Consider the following 26,409-nt stretch of genomic DNA (forward strand, 5'->3'; position numbering starts at 1 on the left):
TTAAGGATTTGAAGCCACGTTCCCGGAACGCAAGCCTCGAGGATCCCAAGCCAAGCTCCAAGGACCCAGGCCTCGAGGATCCCAAGCCAAGCTCCAAGAAACCAAGCCTCGAGGATCCCAATCCAAGCTTCAGGAACGAAATACAAGCTTCAAGAACCGAAGCCTCGAAGATCCCATGCCAAGCTCCAAGAACCCAAGCATCGAGGATCACAAGCCAAGCTCCAGGAAGCAAAGCCTCGAGGATTCGAAGCCAAGCTCCAAGAACCCAAGCCTCGAGGATGCCAAGCCAAGCTCCAAGAACCCAAGCCTCGAGGATGAAGCCAAGCTCCAAGAACCCAGGCCTCGAAAATCCCAAGCCAAGCTCCAGGAACCCAAGCCTCGAGTATCCAAAAGCAAGCTCCAAGAACTCAAGCCTCCAGGATCCCAAGCCAAGCGCCAGGAACCAAAACCTCGAAGCTTCCAAGACGAGCTCCAAGAACCCAAGCCTCGAGGATCCCAAGCCAAGGTCCAAGAACCCAGGCCTCGAGGGTCCCAAGCCAGATCCAGGACCAAAGCCTCGAGGATCCCAAGCCAAGCCTCAAAAACCCAAGCTCGAGGATGCCAAGCTCCAAGAGCCTAAGCCTCGATGATACCAATCCAAGCTTCAGGAACCCAATTCAAGCTCCAAGAACCCAGGACTCGAGGATGCCAAGCCAAGCTCCAAGAACACTATCCTCGAGGATCCCAAGCCAAGCTCCAAGAACACTAGCCTCGAGGATCACAAGACAATCTCGAAGAACACTAGTCTACAGGATCCCAAGCCAAACTCGAAGAACACAAGCCTCTAAGATCCCAAGCCCCCAAGCTCAAGACCTAAGACCCCAGACTGCAGGCAAGCTCAAGACCCAAGACCACAACCTGCAGCCAAGCTCATAGTCATAGTCATACTTTATTGATGCCGGGGGAAATTGGTTTTCGTTACAGTTGCACCATAAATAATAAATAGCAGTAAAACCATAAATAGTTAATATTAATATGTAAATTATGCCAGGACCCAAGACCACAGCCTGCAGCCAAGATCACGACACAAGACCCCAGCCTGCAGCCAAGCTCGAGACCCAAGACCCCAGCCTGCAGCCAAGCTCAAGACCCAAGTCCCTAGCCTCAAGCCTCAAGAGCAAAGACCTTAGCTACGTCCTGTCCTGAAGCCTGGTTCTGGAGTCCGAGCCCGAGGCAACACCCAGGTTCTGGGTCCTTGTCTAGTCTCGGGATCGGAGTCGAAGCCTTTTGTCCTAGTCTATGGTTTCTAGTCTTGGTCCCGCTTTCCCTAGACCAAGTCTGCGTTCGTGTCCCTGCTCCTTGTCTGTATCCTGTCCTTACTCTAGTCATGCCCTGATTTTTGTACTTCAGTGTCAGTGTCTTGCGTTTGGGTCCGTTCCGTGCACCCTTTCGTGATAGAACGAACCAGCCAACCATGGAAGCAGCGACACAGACACTGGAGATGAACTCTCGCCATTCAGGATTCCCCAGTGTCGAAACCTACAACCCAGCCGCCCGAGTCGTCCTTAGCCCTGTAGATCCTCTTGGGTCGCCCGGAGGCTCCCATAGAAGTGCAGAATACTGTCATGGTCAAGTCCGTGAAGTCCGCATTAAGGTTCATGGTCCGGTCCGCGGAATCAGGACTCCTGGACTTCCAGCTGTCCATCGTTTGGTTGAGTTAATTATACGCACCTGATTCCCATCTTGGGGCTTGGAATAATAAAGAATATAGAATAGCACAGCACATTACAGGCCCTTCAGCGCACAATGCCGTGCAGACCCTCAGACCCTGCCTGCCATAGAACCCCCCAGCTTAAATTCCTCCGTACACCTGTCTAGTAGTCTTTTAAACTTCACGAGTGTATCTGCCTACACCACTGACTCAGGCAGTGCATTCCACGCACCAAGCACTCTCTGAGTAAAAAACCGTCCTCTAATATCTCCCTTGAACTTCACACCCCTTACCTAAAAGCCATGCCCTCTTGTATTGAGCAGTAGTGCCCTGTGGAAGAGGGGCTGGCTATCCACTCTATCTATTCCTCTTATTATCTTGTACACGTCTATCATTTCTCCTCTCATCCACCTTCTCTCCAAAGAGTAAAGCCCTAGCTCCCTTAATCTCTGATCATAATCCATACTCTCTAAACCAGGCAGCATACTGGTAAGTCTCATCTGTACTCTTTCCAATGCTTCCATATCCTCCCTATAGTGAGGCGACCAGAACGAGACACAGTATTCCAATTGTGGCCGAACCAGAGTTTTATAGAGCTGCATCATTACATCGCGACTCTTAAACTCTATCCCTCGACTTATGAAAGCTAACACCTCATAAACTTTCTTAACTACCCTATCTACCTGTGAGGCAAAATTTAAGTATCTGCGGGCATGTACCCCTAGATCCCTCTGCTCCTCCACACTACCAAGTATCCTACCATTTACTTTGTACTCTGTCTTGGAGTTTGTCTTTCCAAAGTGTACCACCTCACACTTCTCCGGGTTGAACTCCATCTGCCACTTCTCAGCCCACTTCTGCATCCTATCAATGTCACTTTGCAATCTTAGACAATCTTCTACACTATCTACAACACTACCAACCTTTGTGTCGTCTGCAATCTTGCCAACCCACCCCTCTGCACACACAAGCAGGTCGTTAATAAAATCACGAAAAGTAGATGTCCCAGAACCGATCCTTGTGGGACACCACTCGTCACAATCCATCATGACCTTCTGCCTTCTTCAGGCAAGTCAATTCTGAATCCACCTGGCCAAACATCCCGGGATCCCATGCCTTCTGACTTTCTGAATAAGCCTACCGTGTGGAACCTTGTCAAATGCCTTACTAAAATCCATATAGATCACATCCACTGCACTACCCTCATCTATGTGCCTGGTCAGCTCCTCAAAGAACTCTATCAGGCTTGTTAGACACGATCTGCCCTTCAGAAAGCTATGCCGACTGTCCCTGATCAGACCATGATTCTCTAAATACCCAGAGATCCTATCTCTCAGAATCTTTTCCAACAGCTTTCCCACCACAGACATAAGGCTCACTGGTCTATAATTACCGGGACTATCCCTACGACCTCTTTTGAACAAGGGGACAACATTCGCCTCCCTCCAATCCTCCGGTACTATTCCCGTGGACAAAGAGGACATAATAATCCTAACCAGAGGCTCATCAATCTCTTCCTTTGCCTCAAGGAGCAGCCTGGGGAATATTCCGTCAGGTCCCGGGGACTTATACGTCCTAATGTAATTTAACAAATCCAACACATCCTCTCCCTTAATATCAACATGCTCCAGAATATCAATCTCACTCAATTTGTCCTCACCGTCTTTAAGTTCCCTCTCATTGGTGAATACCAAAGAGAAGTATTCATTGAGGACCTAGCTCACTTCCACAGCCTCCAGACACACCTTTCCACCTTTATCTCTAATCGGTCCTACCTTCACTCTATCATCCTTTTGTTCTTCATATAATTTAAGAATGCCTTGGTGCTTTCCTTTACCCTACTCGCCAAGGCCTTCTCACGCCCCCTTCTTGCTCTTCTCAGCCCCTTCTTAAGCTCCTTTCTTGCTTCCCTATATTCCTCAATAGACCCATCTGATCCTTGATTCCTAAACTTCATGTATGCTGCCTTCTTCCACCTGACTAGATTTTCCAACTCAGTAGATTTTCCACCTCACTTGTCACCGATGGTTCCTTAGCCCTACCATTCTTTATCTTCCTCACCGGGACAACATCCTGCAAGAGATCTCTAAACATCGACCATATTATATTTCCCTGCAAAAACATCATCCCAATTCGCACCCTCAAGTTCTAGCCTTATAGCGTCATAATTTGCCGTTCCTCAATTAAAAATTTTCCTGTCCTCTCTGATTCCATCGTTTTCCATGATCATGTTAAATGCCAGGGAACGGTGGTCACTGTCTCGCAGATGCTCACTCACTGAGAGATCTGTGACGTGACCCGGTTCATTACCTAGTACCAGATCAGGTATCGCATTCCCCCCTGGTCGGCCTGTCCACATTCTGTGACAGGAATCCGTCCTGGACACACTTAAAAAAATCTCTGCCCCATCTAAGTAGCCTTGGGGTTGACTGTGATCTCCTGGGAGCAACCTGCCGGTGGAAGGCTGGAGCGGCCTCTTGCCATCTTTAGGCCGTGTTGAAGAACCCAAGCCTCGAGGATCCCAATCCAAGCTCCAAGAGCCCAACCCTCGAGGATCCCAAGCCAAGCTCCAAGAACCCACGCCTCGAGGATCCCAAGCCAAGCTCCAAGAACCCAATCCTCGAGGATCCCAAGCCGAGCTCCAAGAGCCTAAACCTCGAGAATCCCCAGCCAAGCTCCAAGAACACAACTCTCGAGGATCCCAAGCCAAGCTCCAATAACAATAGCATCAAGGATCCCAAGCCAAGCTCCAAGAACCCAGGCTTCGAGAATCCCAAGCCTCGAGGATCCCAAGCCAAGTTCCAAGAACCCAAGCCCCCAGGATCCCAAGCCAAGCTCCAATAACACTAGCCTCGTGGATCCCAAGCCAAGCTCTAAGGACCCAAGCCTCGAGGATCCCAAACCAAGCTCCAAGAACCCAAGCCTCGAAGATCCCAATCGAAGCTCTAAGAACCCAAGCCTTGATTTTCACAAGCTAAGGTCCAAGAACACAATTTCGGGGATCCCAAGCCAAGTTCCAAGAACACTAGCCTCGAGGATCCAAAGCCAATATCGAAGAACACTAGCCTACAGAATCCCAAGTGAAGCTCCAAGTACACAAGCCTCGAAGATCCCAAGCCTCCAAGCTCAAGATCCAAGACCCCAGCCTGCATCCAAACTCAAGACTTAAGACCCCGGCCTGCAGCCAAGCTCAGGACCCATCTCTCGTACATCATCTTCAGTATTCACCGTTTTACAGAGCAACTCATTCCGTTCTCTGCAATTTTGCAGTATCATCAGCCTCTCCTTGCTCGCAGTCTCACTTAACACGTTTTCTGTCTGTAAACCAATCACCTCACCTTTGGCACTCTCATCCCGCTTGCCATTATTCTGCCAAATTAACTTAAGCGCTCCATGAAACTGAACCTCTGCCACCTGCACCAGTTCCTCAGCCGCGGATTCACCCACTAAATCATGCTATTTTTTCCCTCTCTGGCGTTATCGGGACTTGAATCCGGATATTAATATCCTGAAGTTACTTTTTCCAGCTTTATACCCAGCTCCCTAAATTCTCTCTTCAGGCCCTCTTCATCTTTTGTGCCCATCTTATTGGTGCCAAAAGGCTCACCTTCATACCTTAAAAACCATGGACCTGATCTGAGCCATCCCTGACCCTGTCACCAGGTAGGCAACATACCATCAGAGTCTCGCTGTCACACTGACAGTTCACCGACAGGAGTCTTTGTTCCTACGACTATGGAATATCCTATCCACACTGCAGCTCCTCAGCTCTCTTATCAGCTGAGCCACAGCATCAACCGCAGCGCCAGATGCCCGGTCAGTGCGGCTCGCCCACGCTCTCAACAGTATCCAAACTGGTATACTGATCATTGGGGGAAACAACCACATATGTACTCTGTACAGGATCTGCCCTTCCTTTTCTTCTACTGACGGTCACCCAGTTGCCTGTCTTCTGCAACAGAAATGTGACAACCTCTTTATTACCCTTATCTATCAGCCATTTATTCTCAAGCTTGAGCCGAAGGTCATTGACCTGCAGCTCCAGTTCCTATATACGATGTGGATCAACAACCCGCCTCTCCTGTTGTGGATGTGGTTATTCGGGGGACCGGGGATCTCCCAGAATTTCGACATCACACATACCGTACAAAACACTGCCCCTGCAGCCATTCTTGCTACTATTCCATAACAGACGGGGAATGAAGTATTAAATATGAAAAGCAAAGTTGCAAACAAGATGGCCATGGAGGAATGAAATGGGGGCGGGGTAGCACTAGAGGGAGGCGGTGTACGGCCAAGGAAATCAGTTGAGAGAGGGGAAGGGGCATGGGAAAAGGAGGGGACACGTGGCACACCATTTCCATTCCCGTGTGATTCCTTTTTGAACTTTGCACATTAACAATGGACGGGGGAAACAATCTGAAAATTCCAGGCCTGTTACACTGATTTCAGTCGTTGCGAGGATGTTGGATTCCATTATTAAGAGTGGGCTTTTGATGTACTTGGACGCACGTGATAAATTAGGCCAAAGTCAGCATAGTTTCCTTCAGGGAAAATCATAACCGAGAAGTCTGTTAGTTGTTTTTGACGAAATAACAGGAAGGGGAAATCAGAAGACCAGAAAGTCATAAAACTATAAGACCCGGAGAAAAAAAAATGACCATTCAGCCGCTTTGAGTCTGCTCCGGTATTCCATCATGGCTGATCCCGGATTCCACTCACTCCATACACCTGCCTTCTCTCCATATCCTTTGATGTCCTGACTGATAAGGAAAAGATGAACTTTCGCTTTAAAAATACGCAAGGAATTACTCGTATTAAGCCCTGTGAGTTTGTCTAGCACTATTCCTTTGCAATAGCTACAGCACTCACTCCAACTCCGAGACGTTTCGTCGCACTGGAACACTGTTGTTGTCTTCGAAAGTGAAGGAGATGCAAAGTCTCAATTAAAATAATCTGCCAGTTCTTTATCTTCAATTTCTACCTCATCAGCATTATGTTCCTTTACTCTGAACATAGCTGGGAAAAATAAAAAAAAATACTATTGTTATCCTGCTACGGGGATCAGGGGGTACGGAGGGAAGGCTGGTGCAGGTTTCTGAGTTGGATGATCAGCCATGATCATAATAAATGGCGGTGCAGGCTTGAAGGGCCGAATGCCTACTCCTGCACGTATTTTCTATGTTTCTATGTTTCTATGTTTATATTATTGGCTAGTATGCCATCACATTTCAGTTTCCCACTTCTTTTCACTTTTTAGTTGTCTTTTGCTGGATATCCTAATAACATCCCTATCATCTAACTTCCATTCACTTTTGCTACCTGATACGTCCTTTCCTTTATTTATATAACCCCTGTCTCCTTTGTCACGCACAGTTGCCTACCCCTGCCACTTGAGATCCTTTTCCATATTCATCCAATGCCTTGTGAATTATTCCCAGAAAGTTCTTCTATCTCTGCTCTGTCGTGAACCCCTCCAGTATCCTCCTCTAATCCACGTCGTCAAGCTCCTTCCTCATGCGCCTGTATTTCCCCTTTATCCAATGCGATTCTGATTCATGTGAGTTATGCGACTCCATCTACTCCACTTGCAAAGAATCAACGTTCTCTGATCCCATGTCACCTGTTTCTAAAGCGTCACACTTACTGTCTGTGCTTTCAATGCACAATATATCCTTTGATGTAAAGCTGCCAGCTACGGTCTTCTTTCAGCCAGGACTCGGCCTTACCCACAACATAACATCGGCCAATCCCAAATTGCGCGACAAGTTTGTCGACCTTATTCTGAATTCTACCTGCATTTAAATACAGCACCTTCAGTCCTGCATTCTTCGCCCTTTTGTATGTTGCCTCTGTGGCAGGATTTAACTCTGCTCCGTTTGCACTTCTACCCAATCATTGACTTCTCCTGTCTTATATTCATGTTGAACCCCTCATCTACATATAAACCTGCGGGCGTCTCCTCAGCAATACATCCTGGTTCAGTGATACTGCCATGTTATTTTACATCACTTCTAACAGCTCAAGTCAATCTGAGAAAATCAATTACACTGGATTCCTTAGATTTTCAGGAATTCTTTCACAAGGAGCCGCACATGAGGTAACTTAACGAGCTAATCTCCCATGGTATTACAGCAGCGCTCCCGATGCGCTCCGTCAGTTTGACGACCCACCCGATACAGCAGCATTTTTGCTTCATTTGTCGCCCCGCGCACAGTCACAGTCTTTGGTTTCCACTTACCCGCCTCTGACCAAAGGTGCAGGAGATAGACCGATGCTGCGTTTGCTGCGCCTGTGGAAATAAATAGAAAATTATATGTCCGTAATCTGGAACGAGTAATCAGCTCCGGTTCATTAAACGATCCTTTGGTCCATTTGCCGTCCCTGTCACAGCGTCCCACAGTTCTGTTTCGATGTCAGAAAGTTCGAGCAGGTCAGTTTAAAAAGGGATACGTTTGACGAATTTGAAGTAAACAAAGAATTAGAGGACATGCCAGCAAAGTAGGATGCTCACCGACGCAGAACTGCCACGGGCAGTGTTCAGAGACAGCAGCTCAAAGATGGACCCCACACGGGTGAGTTAATAAACAGGGCAAAAGGCTGAGCACATTTGCCGGGTTGGGGAGATGGCTGTGGATGACCACCTGAGCCCTCAGCAGCGCACTATATGCATTTAAGGAGGATAACAAAAGGATCCTGGAAGAACAGATGTTTAGATATTGAAACAATAAGCGATAGACCAAAAGGAACAATTATAAATTTAACATCATGCTGGAGAGGCTTGAATGGGATTTAGGGAAAACATGGATGAGCGCATTCGATACTTTGCATCGGTCTTCACTGTGGAAGACGCCAGTAATTTGACCAACATTTCAAGGCAAAAGTATTGTGCGGCGACCAATCAACAGAGAGGTATTCATTAAAAAAGGAAGAAAATTCAAGTGCAACTATAGCGTCAATACGTTTGAGTTCCCCTCCCCACCTTCTTTATAGGGCCCCTGCCCCTTCCCTCTTCAGTCTGGACGAAGGGTTCCGCCCCGAAACGTTGCCTGATCGTTACCACGGGTGCTGCCCGACCTGCTGAGATCCTGCAGCGTTTTGTGAGTGTTGCTTTGATCCCAGATTTTGTGTTTTCAGTGCACCTGTCTAAGATCCTCCGGCTTGGGCGATAGAACAGTATCTGGCAACGTTATCGTTGTGGTCTTATTTCTCCATTCCTTATCTGTTATTGAGAATTGCTCCAGGGGCAATGTTTTGTACCCTGTTTGCGATGCAGGAATTCTACAAGACGTCCACCCTCCACAATAGACAAATATGCAGTTGGTGCACCGAACTGCAGTTCCTGAACAAAGTATGAAGGAACTGGAGAAACAGTTGATGAATCAAGGCGTAAGGGGCCGCTGCTTTCTACCATGTCTGTCAATCATTTGGACGACGATATATGTTAATAAATGGATTTTTGGATACATTTGCCGATGATACAAAGATACGTGGAAGAGCGGGTAGTGTTTAGGAAGCAGAGAGCCTGCAGAGAGACTTAGATAGTTTTGGGGAATGGGCAAAGAAGTGCCAAATGAAATTCAATGTTGGAAAGTGCACTTTGGTGGAAGAAATAAACGGACAGACTATTATTTAGATGAGGAGATAATTCAAAATGCAGAGTTAGAAAGGGATTTGGGAGTCATTGTGCAGGACACTCTAAAGATTATGCTTCGAAATGAGTGGTTTGTGAAGAAGGCGAATGCAATTTTGGCATTCATTTCTGGAGGTATAGTATATAAGAGCAGGGATGTGATGTTTAGGCTCTATAAAGCACTATTGAGACCACACTTGGAGTATTGTGTGCGGTTTTGTGCTTATTTTAGAAAGGATATACTGACATTGGAAAGGGTTCAGAGAGGATTCAGGAGAATGATTCAAGGAATGAAAGGGTTACCATATAAGGAACGCACAATGGCTGTATTCTCTGGAGTTCATGAGAATGAGGGGCGATCTCGGAACATTCCGAAAGTAAAACGGCCTCACACACGGGGAAAGCTGCAGATGCTGGAAAAAAATCTATAGGAAGAAGCACCATCAACGTTTCGGGTCGAGACACTTCGTCAGGGCTGAACAGTTGAGATATGACAAAGACATTTGCCATGGGAGGGGATTCTAGGACAAGAGGGCAGGACTTCATGATTGAAGGACGCTCTTTTAGAACCGAGATGCCGAGAAATTACTTCAGTCAGAGGGTGGTAAATCGCTGGAATTTCAAGCCACGTGCGACTGTGGAGGCAACGGCACTGGGTGTATTTAAAGCAGAGATAGATGGTTTCTTGATTATCCGGGGCATCAATTGGTATCGGTTGAAAGCAGGGGTGTGAGAATGACTGGAAGAATTGTGTCAGCCCACGATTGAATGGCGGAGCAGACTTGGTGGGCCTAATGGCGTACTTATGCTCCTAGATCTTATCGTCCTATGGTCTTATGGACCTCTGGCGCACTGCTCGTGTCTTCCACAGTTAAGTTGTTCATCGGTGATTTTTTTGCCCCCATTACTACCACACCAGCTTCATTTTCCAGTGGTCCAATATCAACTCTCAACTCCCTTTATTTTTATAGAAATTATATAACTTAACTGCAAAAATAAATAATTAAATAAATATACAGAAACTTTTAGTGTCCTGACTTTAACGTATTTGCGAGTCTGCTCTCATATGTCAACTTTTCCCTTCTTATCGCTCTTTAGTTGCCGTTTTTGTTCTGGATTTTAAAAGCTTCGTAATTCTGCATCTCCTACTCACTTTTTCTACCATAAATGCTTTTTCTTTGGCTTTTCTGCCGTCCTTATTGTCTATTACCTGTTATGGTTGCCTATCTTGGGGGCTTGTGAACCTCCTCTGCTGTGCTAAATTTGTGTCCTGCGCATTCTGAGTTATCCAGAGAACCTTCAGCTATCTCTGGTCTTCTATTAACCCCTCCGATATTCTCCTCCCAACCAGCTGGGCAAGCACCTCCTTTGTAATTCTCTTTATTCCATTGCAATACTGTTACATGTGCCTTATGCTTTCTCCTCTCAAATTGCAGTATGAAATTAATCATATTATGTTCACTGTCTCCTTGGGGATCATTTACGATAAGCTCTCAAGTCAAACCTGGGTTGTTACAGAACATCCATCCAAGATAGCTTTGCCCGAGTAGGCTCGAGAACAAGCCGCTCTAAAATTATTGTCAATTATTGTTTTTTTTTAGATCTTCAGAAACGCTTTAACAAGGTCTCGCAAATGAAGCAGCTTATGAGCTAAATCACAGACTAATACCAGAACAGCCCCGACTAAACCGTCAGTTTGGGCACCCGCGCGCTACAACAGCACTTCGGGCTCTTTTCTCGCCCTACGCAGTTACCGTTCTCGATTTACACTTACCTGTCACAAAGTAGAAATAGTTACATCTCCGTAATCTGGAGCCCACCTCTCTCTCTCTCTCTCTCTCTCTCTCTCTCTCTCTCTCTTTCTATCTATCTCCCTCTGTCTCTCTCTCTCTCTTTCTCTTTCTCTCTCTCTCTCCCTCTGTCTCTGTCTCTCTCTCTCTCTTTCTCTGTCTCTCTCTCTCCCTCTGTCTCTGTCTCTCTCTCCTTTCTCTCTGTCTCTCTCCTCTCTCTCTCTCTCTTTCTATCTCTCTCCCTCTCTCTCTGTCTCTCTCTCCCTCTCTCTCTCTCCCTGTCGCCCTCTCTCTGTCTCTCTCTCCCTCTGTCTCTCTCTCCTTTCTCTCTCTCTCTCTCTGACTCTCTCTCCTCTCTCTCTCTCTTTCTCTCTCTCTCTCTCTCTCTGTGAAAAGACATGAAAAGGCAAAGGAGATGATTATCGATTTCAGGAAGGTGCAGTCAAATCACACCCCTCTGCGAAGGAATGGCTCAGCGTTAGAGATGAATTAAATGTCCCAAAAGGCCATAAGCCCACAAGACATAGTAAGACAATTAAGTCATTCAGCCCATCGATGTCCCGCCATTCCATGATGTTTGATAAAGGATCCCACTTAACCGGATAGAGCTGCCTTCTCGCCATACTTTTTGCTGCCCTGAACTATCAGGAAACCATCAACTTTCGCTTTCAGTATAGGCACGGACTTCGCCTCCATGTCAGTCGGTGCACAATATTCTACACATTTACTACTCTCCGTTTAAATTCTCCTTAACTCTATTCTAAAGAACCGTTCCTGAATTTGGAGGCAATGCTTTCTCGTTCTGAATTCCCCCACCACAGGATATATCATTTCTACATCCACCGTATCTGGTTCTTTCAGCATTGGCTATGTCTCAATGAGATCCCCAGGCATTATTCTAAATCCAGAGAACACATCCCTAAAGCTGTCATACGCCCCTCATATCTTAACAACCCCAATCCCGGAATTATCCTCATAAGCTTCCACTGGTCCAAAACTGTTGAAAATATTACAAGTGCGGCCTGACTAGTGTTTTATGAAGTGTTACCACGTTGTTTTGATATTCTATTTCTCTTGAAATAAATAACACCGTTGCATTTGCTTATTTACCACAGACTCAACCTGTAATTCAACCTCTTGGGAGACTTGCTCGACGACACCTACGTCTCACTGCACCTAATAATATTTGAACCTGCTACTCATTTAGAAATTAGACCGCACTACTTTTCCAAAATGCATTGTCATACATTTCACAACACTGCATTCTATCTGCCGCAATTTTGCACATTCGTCCAATTTGTATAAGTCCTGCTGCAATCTCGTAGCTTCTTCAGAACTACCCTCCACCTATCTTCGCATCATCCGCAAACTTTGCCAAAAGACATCATGATTGTATCTTTCCTGTAACAGTATAGGATGTTATCTTGTTAAGCAGCCTCGTTTGTTGCAACTACTCAAATGCCCTCTAAGTATCCAAATAAATTACATCCAGTTTCTCTCCTTTTATCAAGCTGCTGGTTGCCTCATCGAATAAATCTAACAGGTTTTTCAGGCCAGATTTCCTTTCATAGAAACCACGCTGATTTAAAGCTATTTCACCATTAGATTCCAAATAACTCGAACCATCCTTGATAACAGATCCATTACTTTCCCAACCACTGACACTAGGCTAACTGGCCTATAATTTCCCTTATTTTGCCTTCCTCCTGTTTTAAAGAGTGGAGTGACTTTTGCAATCTTCCAGTCCTCCGCAACCATGCCAGAATTCAATGATTCCAGGAATATCATGAACAATGCATCGGTTATCTCTTCAACCACATCTCTCAGGACACCAGCATATATTTCATCTGGCCAAGGTGACATGCACCTTGTCCTTCAAGTTTCCTTGGCACATGTTCCTTTCTGACAGCAACGGCATTGACGTGTGCTCCTTGATATTCACCGACCTCTCTAAACATCAGAGATCTCTAAACATCGACCATATTATATTTCCCTGCAAAAACATCATCCCAATTCGCACCCTCAAGTTCTAGCCTTATAGCGTCATAATTTGCCGTTCCTCAATTAAAAATTTTCCTGTCCTCTCTGATTCCATCGTTTTCCATGATCATGTTAAATGCCAGGGAACGGTGGTCACTGTCTCGCAGATGCTCACTCACTGAGAGATCTGTGACGTGACCCGGTTCATTACCTAGTACCAGATCAGGTATCGCATTCCCCCCTGGTCGGCCTGTCCACATTCTGTGACAGGAATCCGTCCTGGACACACTTAAAAAAATCTCTGCCCCATCTAAGTAGCCTTGGGGTTGACTGTGATCTCCTGGGAGCAACCTGCCGGTGGAAGGCTGGAGCGGCCTCTTGCCATCTTTAGGCCGTGTTGAAGAACCCAAGCCTCGAGGATCCCAATCCAAGCTCCAAGAGCCCAACCCTCGAGGATCCCAAGCCAAGCTCCAAGAACCCACGCCTCGAGGATCCCAAGCCAAGCTCCAAGAACCCAATCCTCGAGGATCCCAAGCCGAGCTCCAAGAGCCTAAACCTCGAGAATCCCCAGCCAAGCTCCAAGAACACAACTCTCGAGGATCCCAAGCCAAGCTCCAATAACAATAGCATCAAGGATCCCAAGCCAAGCTCCAAGAACCCAGGCTTCGAGAATCCCAAGCCTCGAGGATCCCAAGCCAAGTTCCAAGAACCCAAGCCCCCAGGATCCCAAGCCAAGCTCCAATAACACTAGCCTCGTGGATCCCAAGCCAAGCTCTAAGGACCCAAGCCTCGAGGATCCCAAACCAAGCTCCAAGAACCCAAGCCTCGAAGATCCCAATCGAAGCTCTAAGAACCCAAGCCTTGATTTTCACAAGCTAAGGTCCAAGAACACAATTTCGAGGATCCCAAGCCAAGTTCCAAGAACACTAGCCTCGAGGATCCAAAGCCAATATCGAAGAACACTAGCCTACAGAATCCCAAGTGAAGCTCCAAGTACACAAGCCTCGAAGATCCCAAGCCTCCAAGCTCAAGATCCAAGACCCCAGCCTGCATCCAAACTCAAGACTTAAGACCCCGGCCTGCAGCCAAGCTCAGGACCCATCTCTCGTACATCATCTTCAGTATTCACCGTTTTACAGAGCAACTCATTCCGTTCTCTGCAATTTTGCAGTATCATCAGCCTCTCCTTGCTCGCAGTCTCACTTAACACGTTTTCTGTCTGTAAACCAATCACCTCACCTTTGGCACTCTCATCCCGCTTGCCATTATTCTGCCAAATTAACTTAAGCGCTCCATGAAACTGAACCTCTGCCACCTGCACCAGTTCCTCAGCCGCGGATTCACCCACTAAATCATGCTATTTTTTCCCTCTCTGGCGTTATCGGGACTTGAATCCGGATATTAATATCCTGAAGTTACTTTTTCCAGCTTTATACCCAGCTCCCTAAATTCTCTCTTCAGGCCCTCTTCATCTTTTGTGCCCATCTTATTGGTGCCAAAAGGCTCACCTTCATACCTTAAAAACCATGGACCTGATCTGAGCCATCCCTGACCCTGTCACCAGGTAGGCAACATACCATCAGAGTCTCGCTGTCACACTGACAGTTCACCGACAGGAGTCTTTGTTCCTACGACTATGGAATATCCTATCCACACTGCAGCTCCTCAGCTCTCTTATCAGCTGAGCCACAGCATCAACCGCAGCGCCAGATGCCCGGTCAGTGCGGCTCGCCCACGCTCTCAACAGTATCCAAACTGGTATACTGATCATTGGGGGAAACAACCACATATGTACTCTGTACAGGATCTGCCCTTCCTTTTCTTCTACTGACGGTCACCCAGTTGCCTGTCTTCTGCAACAGAAATGTGACAACCTCTTTATTACCCTTATCTATCAGCCATTTATTCTCAAGCTTGAGCCGAAGGTCATTGACCTGCAGCTCCAGTTCCTATATACGATGTGGATCAACAACCCGCCTCTCCTGTTGTGGATGTGGTTATTCGGGGGACCGGGGATCTCCCAGAATTTCGACATCACACATACCGTACAAAACACTGCCCCTGCAGCCATTCTTGCTACTATTCCATAACAGACGGGGAATGAAGTATTAAATATGAAAAGCAAAGTTGCAAACAAGATGGCCATGGAGGAATGAAATGGGGGCGGGGTAGCACTAGAGGGAGGCGGTGTACGGCCAAGGAAATCAGTTGAGAGAGGGGAAGGGGCATGGGAAAAGGAGGGGACACGTGGCACACCATTTCCATTCCCGTGTGATTCCTTTTTGAACTTTGCACATTAACAATGGACGGGGGAAACAATCTGAAAATTCCAGGCCTGTTACACTGATTTCAGTCGTTGCGAGGATGTTGGATTCCATTATTAAGAGTGGGCTTTTGATGTACTTGGACGCACGTGATAAATTAGGCCAAAGTCAGCATAGTTTCCTTCAGGGAAAATCATAACCGAGAAGTCTGTTAGTTGTTTTTGACGAAATAACAGGAAGGGGAAATCAGAAGACCAGAAAGTCATAAAACTATAAGACCCGGAGAAAAAAAAATGACCATTCAGCCGCTTTGAGTCTGCTCCGGTATTCCATCATGGCTGATCCCGGATTCCACTCACTCCATACACCTGCCTTCTCTCCATATCCTTTGATGTCCTGACTGATAAGGAAAAGATGAACTTTCGCTTTAAAAATACGCAAGGAATTACTCGTATTAAGCCCTGTGAGTTTGTCTAGCACTATTCCTTTGCAATAGCTACAGCACTCACTCCAACTCCGAGACGTTTCGTCGCACTGGAACACTGTTGTTGTCTTCGAAAGTGAAGGAGATGCAAAGTCTCAATTAAAATAATCTGCCAGTTCTTTATCTTCAATTTCTACCTCATCAGCATTATGTTCCTTTACTCTGAACATAGCTGGGAAAAATAAAAAAAAATACTATTGTTATCCTGCTACGGGGATCAGGGGGTACGGAGGGAAGGCTGGTGCAGGTTTCTGAGTTGGATGATCAGCCATGATCATAATAAATGGCGGTGCAGGCTTGAAGGGCCGAATGCCTACTCCTGCACGTATTTTCTATGTTTCTATGTTTCTATGTTTATATTATTGGCTAGTATGCCATCACATTTCAGTTTCCCACTTCTTTTCACTTTTTAGTTGTCTTTTGCTGGATATCCTAATAACATCCCTATCATCTAACTTCCATTCACTTTTGCTACCTGATACGTCCTTTCCTTTATTTATATAACCCCTGTCTCCTTTGTCACGCACAGTTGCCTACCCCTGCCACTTGAGATCCTTTTCCATATTCATCCAATGCCTTGTGAATTATTCCCAGAAAGTTCTTCTATCTCTGCTCTGTCGTGAACCCCTCCAGTATCCTCCTCTAATCCACGTCGTCAAGCTCCTTCCTCATGCGCCTGTATTTCCCCTTTATCCAATGCGATTCTGATTCATGTGAGTTATGCGACTCCATCTACTCCACTTGCAAAGAATCAACGTTCTCTGATCCCATGTCACCTGTTTCTAAAGCGTCACACTTACTGTCTGTGCTTTCAATGCACAATATATCCTTTGATGTAAAGCTGCCAGCTACGGTCTTCTTTCAGCCAGGACTCGGCCTTACCCACAACATAACATCGGCCAATCCCAAATTGCGCGACAAGTTTGTCGACCTTATTCTGAATTCTACCTGCATTTAAATACAGCACCTTCAGTCCTGCATTCTTCGCCCTTTTGTATGTTGCCTCTGTGGCAGGATTTAACTCTGCTCCGTTTGCACTTCTACCCAATCATTGACTTCTCCTGTCTTATATTCATGTTGAACCCCTCATCTACATATAAACCTGCGGGCGTCTCCTCAGCAATACATCCTGGTTCAGTGATACTGCCATGTTATTTTACATCACTTCTAACAGCTCAAGTCAATCTGAGAAAATCAATTACACTGGATTCCTTAGATTTTCAGGAATTCTTTCACAAGGAGCCGCACATGAGGTAACTTAACGAGCTAATCTCCCATGGTATTACAGCAGCGCTCCCGATGCGCTCCGTCAGTTTGACGACCCACCCGATACAGCAGCATTTTTGCTTCATTTGTCGCCCCGTGCACAGTCACAGTCTTTGGTTTCAGAGACAGCAGCTCAAAGATGGACCCCACACTGGTGAGTTATTAAACAGGGCAAAAGGCTGAGCACATTTGCCGGGTTGGGGAGATGGCTGTGGATGACCACCTGAGCCCTCAGCAGCGCACTATATGCATTTAAGGAGGATAACAAAAGGATCCTGGAAGAACAGATGTTTAGATATTGAAACAATAAGCGATAGGCCAAAAGGAACAATTATAAATTTAACATCATGCTGGAGAGGCTTGAATGGGATTTAGGGAAAACATGGATGAGCGCATTCGATACTTTGCATCGGTCTTCACTGTGGAAGACGCCAGTAATTTGACCAACATTTCAAGGCAAAAGTATTGTGCGGCGACCAATCAACAGAGAGGTATTCATTAAAAAAGGAAGAAAATTCAAGTGCAACTATAGCGTCAATACGTTTGAGTTCCCCTCCCCACCTTCTTTATAGGGCCCCTGCCCCTTCCCTCTTCAGTCCGGACGAAGGGTTCCGCCCCGAAACGTTGCCTGATCGTTACCACGGGTGCTGCCCGACCTGCTGAGATCCTGCAGCGTTTTGTGAGTGTTGCTTTGATCCCAGATTTTGTGTTTTCAGTGCACCTGTCTAAGATCCTCCGGCTTGGGCGATAGAACAGTATCTGGCAACGTTATCGTTGTGGTCTTATTTCTCCATTCCTTATCTGTTATTGAGAATTGCTCCAGGGGCAATGTTTTGTACCCTGTTTGCGATGCAGGAATTCTACAAGACGTCCACCCTCCACAATAGACAAATATGCAGTTGGTGCACCGAACTGCAGTTCCTGAACAAAGTATGAAGGAACTGGAGAAACAGTTGATGAATCAAGGCGTAAGGGGCCGCTGCTTTCTACCATGTCTGTCAATCATTTGGACGACGATATATGTTAATAAATGGATTTTTGGATACATTTGCCGATGATACAAAGATACGTGGAAGAGCGGGTAGTGTTTAGGAAGCAGAGAGCCTGCAGAGAGACTTAGATAGTTTTGGGGAATGGGCAAAGAAGTGCCAAATGAAATTCAATGTTGGAAAGTGCACTTTGGTGGAAGAAATAAACGGACAGACTATTATTTAGATGAGGAGATAATTCAAAATGCAGAGTTAGAAAGGGATTTGGGAGTCATTGTGCAGGACACTCTAAAGATTATGCTTCGAAATGAGTGGTTTGTGAAGAAGGCGAATGCAATTTTGGCATTCATTTCTGGAGGTATAGTATATAAGAGCAGGGATGTGATGTTTAGGCTCTATAAAGCACTATTGAGACCACACTTGGAGTATTGTGTGCGGTTTTGTGCTTATTTTAGAAAGGATATACTGACATTGGAAAGGGTTCAGAGAGGATTCAGGAGAATGATTCAAGGAATGAAAGGGTTACCATATAAGGAACGCACAATGGCTGTATTCTCTGGAGTTCATGAGAATGAGGGGCGATCTCGGAACATTCCGAAAGTAAAACGGCCTCACACACGGGGAAAGCTGCAGATGCTGGAAAAAAATCTATAGGAAGAAGCACCATCAACGTTTCGGGTCGAGACACTTCGTCAGGGCTGAACAGTTGAGATATGACAAAGACATTTGCCATGGGAGGGGATTCTAGGACAAGAGGGCAGGACTTCATGATTGAAGGACGCTCTTTTAGAACCGAGATGCCGAGAAATTACTTCAGTCAGAGGGTGGTAAATCGCTGGAATTTCAAGCCACGTGCGACTGTGGAGGCAACGGCACTGGGTGTATTTAAAGCAGAGATAGATGGTTTCTTGATTATCCGGGGCATCAATTGGTATCGGTTGAAAGCAGGGGTGTGAGAATGACTGGAAGAATTGTGTCAGCCCACGATTGAATGGCGGAGCAGACTTGGTGGGCCTAATGGCGTACTTATGCTCCTAGATCTTATCGTCCTATGGTCTTATGGACCTCTGGCGCACTGCTCGTGTCTTCCACAGTTAAGTTGTTCATCGGTGATTTTTTTGCCCCCATTACTACCACACCAGCTTCATTTTCCAGTGGTCCAATATCAACTCTCAACTCCCTTTATTTTTATAGAAATTATATAACTTAACTGCAAAAATAAATAATTAAATAAATATACAGAAACTTTTAGTGTCCTGACTTTAACGTATTTGCGAGTCTGCTCTCATATGTCAACTTTTCCCTTCTTATCGCTCTTTAGTTGCCGTTTTTGTTCTGGATTTTAAAAGCTTCGTAATTCTGCATCTCCTACTCACTTTTTCTACCATAAATGCTTTTTCTTTGGCTTTTCTGCCGTCCTTATTGTCTATTACCTGTTATGGTTGCCTATCTTGGGGGCTTGTGAACCTCCTCTGCTGTGCTAAATTTGTGTCCTGCGCATTCTGAGTTATCCAGAGAACCTTCAGCTATCTCTGGTCTTCTATTAACCCCTCCGATATTCTCCTCCCAACCAGCTGGGCAAGCACCTCCTTTGTAATTCTCTTTATTCCATTGCAATACTGTTACATGTGCCTTATGCTTTCTCCTCTCAAATTGCAGTATGAAATTAATCATATTATGTTCACTGTCTCCTTGGGGATCATTTACGATAAGCTCTCAAGTCAAACCTGGGTTGTTACAGAACATCCATCCAAGATAGCTTTGCCCGAGTAGGCTCGAGAACAAGCCGCTCTAAAATTATTGTCAATTATTGTTTTTTTTTAGATCTTCAGAAACGCTTTAACAAGGTCTCGCAAATGAAGCAGCTTATGAGCTAAATCACAGACTAATACCAGAACAGCCCCGACTAAACCGTCAGTTTGGGCACCCGCGCGCTACAACAGCACTTCGGGCTCTTTTCTCGCCCTACGCAGTTACCGTTCTCGATTTACACTTACCTGTCACAAAGTAGAAATAGTTACATCTCCGTAATCTGGAGCCCACTCTCTCTCTCTCTCTCTCTCTCTCTCTCTCTCTCTCTCTCTTTCTATCTATCTCCCTCTGTCTCTCTCTCTCTCTTTCTCTTTCTCTCTCTCTCCCTCTGTCTCTGTCTCTCTCTCTCTCTTTCTCTGTCTCTCTCTCTCCCTCTGTCTCTGTCTCTCTCTCCTTTCTCTCTGTCTCTCTCCTCTCTCTCTCTCTCTTTCTCTCTCTCTCCCTCTCTCTCTGTCTCTCTCTCCCTCTCTCTCTCTCCCTGTCGCCCTCTCTCTGTCTCTCTCTCCCTCTGTCTCTCTCTCCTTTCTCTCTCTCTCTCTCTGACTCTCTCTCCTCTCTCTCTCTCTTTCTCTCTCTCTCTCTCTCTCTGTGAAAAGACATGAAAAGGCAAAGGAGATGATTATCGATTTCAGGAAGGTGCAGTCAAATCACACCCCTCTGCGAAGGAATGGCTCAGCGTTAGAGATGAATTAAATGTCCCAAAAGGCCATAAGCCCACAAGACATAGTAAGACAATTAAGTCATTCAGCCCATCGATGTCCCGCCATTCCATGATGTTTGATAAAGGATCCCACTTAACCGGATAGAGCTGCCTTCTCGCCATACTTTTTGCTGCCCTGAACTATCAGGAAACCATCAACTTTCGCTTTCAGTATAGGCACGGACTTCGCCTCCATGTCAGTCGGTGCACAATATTCTACACATTTACTACTCTCCGTTTAAATTCTCCTTAACTCTATTCTAAAGAACCGTTCCTGAATTTGGAGGCAATGCTTTCTCGTTCTGAATTCCCCCACCACAGGATATATCATTTCTACATCCACCGTATCTGGTTCTTTCAGCATTGGCTATGTCTCAATGAGATCCCCAGGCATTATTCTAAATCCAGAGAACACATCCCTAAAGCTGTCATACGCCCCTCATATCTTAACAACCCCAATCCCGGAATTATCCTCATAAGCTTCCACTGGTCCAAAACTGTTGAAAATATTACAAGTGCGGCCTGACTAGTGTTTTATGAAGTGTTACCACGTTGTTTTGATATTCTATTTCTCTTGAAATAAATAACACCGTTGCATTTGCTTATTTACCACAGACTCAACCTGTAATTCAACCTCTTGGGAGACTTGCTCGACGACACCTACGTCTCACTGCACCTAATAATATTTGAACCTGCTACTCATTTAGAAATTAGACCGCACTACTTTTCCAAAATGCATTGTCATACATTTCACAACACTGCATTCTATCTGCCGCAATTTTGCACATTCGTCCAATTTGTATAAGTCCTGCTGCAATCTCGTAGCTTCTTCAGAACTACCCTCCACCTATCTTCGCATCATCCGCAAACTTTGCCAAAAGACATCATGATTGTATCTTTCCTGTAACAGTATAGGATGTTATCTTGTTAAGCAGCCTCGTTTGTTGCAACTACTCAAATGCCCTCTAAGTATCCAAATAAATTACATCCAGTTTCTCTCCTTTTATCAAGCTGCTGGTTGCCTCATCGAATAAATCTAACAGGTTTTTCAGGCCAGATTTCCTTTCATAGAAACCACGCTGATTTAAAGCTATTTCACCATTAGATTCCAAATAACTCGAACCATCCTTGATAACAGATCCATTACTTTCCCAACCACTGACACCAGGCTAACTGGCCTATAATTTCCCTTATTTTGCCTTCCTCCTGTTTTAAAGAGTGGAGTGACTTTTGCAATCTTCCAGTCCTCCGCAACCATGCCAGAATTCAATGATTCCAGGAATATCATGAACAATGCATCGGTTATCTCTTCAACCACATCTCTCAGGACACCAGCATATATTTCATCTGGCCAAGGTGACATGCACCTTGTCCTTCAAGTTTCCTTGGCACATGTTCCTTTCTGACAGCAACGGCATTGACGTGTGCTCCTTGATATTCACCGACCTCTGGCACACTGCTTGTGTCCTCCACAGTGAAGGCAGATTCAAAGTACACATTGTTCATCTGCAATTTCTTGGGCTTTAATTACTACCTTAACAACATCAATTCCCAGTGGTCCAATATCATCTCCCAACTCCATTTTACTCTTCATGTAACTGAAAAAAACTTTTAGTTTTGGCTTTATCGTATTTGCTCTGCATGTATTTCCTCCCTCCAATCCTCTGGAATGGTACTGGAGAATTGGAGGGAGGCGAATGTTGTCCCCTTGTTCAAAAAAGGTAGCAGGGATAGTCCGGGTGAGCCTTACGCTTGTGGTGGGAAAGCTGTTGAAAAAGATTATTAGAGATAGGATCTATGGGCATTTAAAGAATCATGGTCTGATCAGAGACAGGCAGCATGGCTTTGTGAAGGGCAGATCGTGTCTGACAAGACTGATAGATTTCTTTGAGGAGGTGACCAGGCATATAGATGAGAGTAGTGCAGTGGACGTGATCTATATGGATCTTAGCAAGGCATTTGACAAGGTTCCACACGGTAGGCTTAGTCAGAAGGTCAGAAGGCATGGGATTCAGTGAAGTTTGGCCAGGTGGATTCAGAATTGGCTTGCCAGCAGAAGGCAGAGGGTCGTGGTGGAGCGAGTTCATTCGGATTGGACGGTTTTGACTAGTGGTGTCCCAGAAGGATCAGTTCTGGGACCTCTACCTTTCGTGATTTTTATTAATGTCCTGGATGTGGGTGGTAGAAGGGTGGGTTGGCAAGTTTGCAGACGACGCAAAGGTTGCTGGTGTTGTAGATAGTGTAGAGGATTGTCGAAAATTGCAGGGAGACATTGATAGGATGCAGGAGTGGGCTGAGAAGTGGCAGATGGAGTTCAACCCGGAGACGTGTGAGGTGCTACACTTTGGAAGGACAAACTCCAAGACAAAGTAAATGCCAGGATACCTGGTAGTGTGGAGGAGCAGAGGGGCATGTCCATAGATCTCTGAAAGTTGTCTCACAGGGAGATAGGGTAGTTAAGAAAGCTTATGGGGTGTTAGCTTTCATAACAAAAAGGACGGTTTACACTTGAATCCTAGGGGGACCAATATCCTGGCAGGGAGATTAGCGGGGGCTACTGAGGTGACTTTAAACTAGAATGGTTGGGGGGTGGGAATCAAATTAAAGAGGCTAGGCGTGAGGAGGTTAGTTCACAACAGAGGGATGGGAACCAGTGCAGAGAGACAGAGGGGTGTAAAGTGAGGGTAGAAGCAAAAAGTACAAAGGAGAAAAGTAAAAGTGGCAGGCCGACAAATCCATGGCAAGCATTAAAAAGGGCCACTTTTCAACATAATTATATAAGGGCCAAGAGAGTTGTAAAAGAGCGCCTGAAGGCTTTATGTGTCAATGCAAGGAGCATTCGTAATAAGGTGGATGAATTGAAAGTGCAGATTGTTATTAATGATTATGATATAGTTGGGATCACAGAGACATGGCTCCAGGGTGACCAGGGATGGGAGCTCAACGTTCAGGGATATTCAATATTCAGGAGGGATAGACATGAAGGAAGGGGAGGTGGTGTGGCGTTGCTGGTTAAAGAAGAGATTAACGCAATAGAAAGGAAGGACATAAGCCGGGAAGATGTGGAATCGATATGGGTAGAGCTGCGTAACACCAAGGGGCAGAAGACGCTGGTGGGAGTTGTGTACAGGCCACCTAACAGTAGTAGTGAGGTCGGAGATGGTATTATACAGGAAATTAGAAATGTGTGCAATAAAGAAACAGCAGTTATAATGGGTGACTTCAATCTACATGTAGACTGGGTGAACCAAATTGGTAAAGGTGCTGAGGAAGAGGATTTCTTGGAATGTATGCGGGATGGTTTTTTGAACCAACATGTCGAGGAACCAACTAGATAGCAGGCTATTCTGGACTGGGTTTTGAGCAATGAGGAAGGGTTAATTAGCGATCTTGTCGTGAAAGGCCCCTTGGGTAAGAGTGACCATAATATGGTGGAATTCTTCATTAAGATGGAGAGTGACATAGTTAATTCAGAAACAAAGGTTCTGAACTTAAAGAGGGGTAACTTTGAAGGTATGAGACGTGAATTAGCTAAAATAGACTGGCAAATGACACTTAAAGGATTGAGGGTGGAAATGCAATGGCAAACATTTAAAGGTTGCATGGATGAACAACAACAATTGTTCATCCCAGTTTGGCAAAAGAATAAATCAAGGAAGGTAGTGCATCCGTGGCTGACAAGAGAAATTAGGGAGAGTATCAATTCCAAAGAAGAAGCATACAAATTAGCCAGAGCAAGTGGCTCACCTGAGGACTGGGAGAAATTCAGAGTTCAGCAGAGGAGGACAAAGGGCTTAATTAGGCAGGGGAAAAAAGATTATGAGAGAAAACTGGCAGGGAACATAAAAACGGACTGTAAAAACTTTTATAGATATGTAAAAAGGAAAAGACTGGTAAAGACAAATGTAGGTCCCCTTCAGACAGAAACAGGTGAATTGATTATGGGGAGCAAGGACATGGCAGACCAATTGATTAACTACTTTGGTTCTGTCTTCACTAAGGAGGACATAAATAATCTTCCAGAAATAGTAAGGGACAGAGGGTCCAGTGGGATGGAGGAACTGAGCGAAATACATGTTAGTAGGGAAGTGGTGTTAGGTAAATTGAAGGGATTGAAGGCAGATAAATCCCCAAGGCCAGGTGGTCTGCATCCTAGAGTGCTTAAAGAAGTAGCCCAAGAAATAGTGGATGCATTAGTGATAATTTTTCAAAACTCGTTAGATTCTGGACTAGTTCCTGAGGATTGGAGGGTGGCTAATGTAACCCCACTTTTTAAAAAAGGAGGGAGAGAGAAACCGGGGAATTATAGACCGGTTAGCCTAACGTCGGTGGTGGGGAAACTGCTGGAGTCAGATATCAAGGATGTGATAACAGCACATTTGGAAAGCAATGAAATGATCGGACAAAGTCAGCATGGATTTGTGAAAGGAAAATCATGTCTGACGAATTTCATAGAATTTTTTGAGGATGTAACTAGTAGAGTGGATAGGGGAGAACCAGTGGATGTGGTATATCTGGATTTTCAAAAGGCTTTTGACAAGGTCCCACACAGGAGATTAGTGTGCAAACTTAACGCACACGGATTGGGGGTAAGATATTGGTGTGGGTGGAGAATTGGTTAGCAGACAGGAAGCAAAGAGTGGGAATAAACGGGACCTTTTCAGAATGGCAGGCGGTGACTAGTGGGGTACCGCAAAGCTCAGTGCTGGGACCCCAGTTGTTTACAATATATATTAATGACTTGGATGAGGGAATTAAATGCAGCATCTCCAAGTTTGCGGATGACACGAAGCTGGGTGGCAGTGTTAGCACTGAGGAGGATGCTAAGAGGATGCAGGGTGACTTGGATAGGTTGGATGAGTGGGCAAACTCATGGCAGATGCAATTTAATGTGGATAAATGTGAAGTTATTCACTTTGTTGGCAAAAATAGGAAAACAGATTATTATCTGAATGGTTGCCGATTAGGAAAAGGGGAGGTGCAACGAGACCTGGGTGTCATTATACACCAGTCATTGAATGTGGGCATGCAGGTACAGCAGGCGGTGAAAAAGGCGAATGGTATGCTGGCATTTATAGCGAGAGGATTCGAGTACAGGAGCAGGGACGTACTACTGCAGTTGTACAAGGCCTTGGTGAGACCACACCTGGAGTATTGTGTGCAGGTTTGGTCCCCTAATCTGAGGAAAGACATCTTTGCCATAGAGGGAGTACAAAGAAGGTTCACCAGATTGATTCCTGGGATGGCGGGACTTTCATATGAAGAAAGACTGGATGAATTGGGTCTGTACTCGTTGGAATTTAGAAGATTGAGGGGGGATCTGATTGAAACATATAAGATCCTAAAGGGATTTGACAGGCTAGATGCAGGAAGATTGTTCCCGATGTTGGGGAAGTCCAGAACGAGGCGTCAAAGTTTGAGGATGGAGGGGAAGCCTTTTAGGACCGAGATTAGGAGAAACTTCTTCACACAGAGAGTGGTGAATTTGTGGAATTCTCTGCCACAGGAAGCTGTTGAGGCCAGTTCATTGGCTGTATTTAAGAGGGAGTTAGATATGGCCCTTGTGGCTACAGGGGACAGGGGGTATGGAGGGAAGGCTGGGCCGGGGTTCTGAGTTGGATGATCAGCCATGATCATAATAAATGGCGTTGCAGGCTCGAAGGGCCGAATGGCCTACTCCTGCACCTATTTTCTATGTTTCTATGTTTCTATGACAAAGTCATTCTGGCTATTCCTAATCATATTATGCCTCTCAAAATGTTCATAAATCCTACCTCTAAGGATCTTCTACTTCAACTTAC

The 26,409-nt window shown here is 45.5% G+C and overlaps 1 protein-coding gene across 2 annotated transcripts in view; it reads right to left on the bottom strand.

Moving 5' to 3' along the window:
• LOC134343341 (uncharacterized) overlaps nucleotides 1–26,409 on the bottom strand; it is a 207,682-nt gene that overhangs the window by 11,888 nt on the left and 169,385 nt on the right. For both annotated transcript variants that reach the window (XM_063042027.1, XM_063042028.1), the window contains exon 12: nucleotides 7,932–7,982. In XM_063042027.1, the coding sequence (XP_062898097.1) occupies nucleotides 7,932–7,982 (51 nt within the window). The remainder of the gene's footprint in view (nucleotides 1–7,931; nucleotides 7,983–26,409) is intronic.

This window comes from Mobula hypostoma, chromosome 3 (genome assembly GCF_963921235.1).
Source record: "Mobula hypostoma chromosome 3, sMobHyp1.1, whole genome shotgun sequence".
Classification (NCBI taxonomy): Eukaryota; Metazoa; Chordata; class Chondrichthyes; order Myliobatiformes; family Myliobatidae; genus Mobula; species Mobula hypostoma.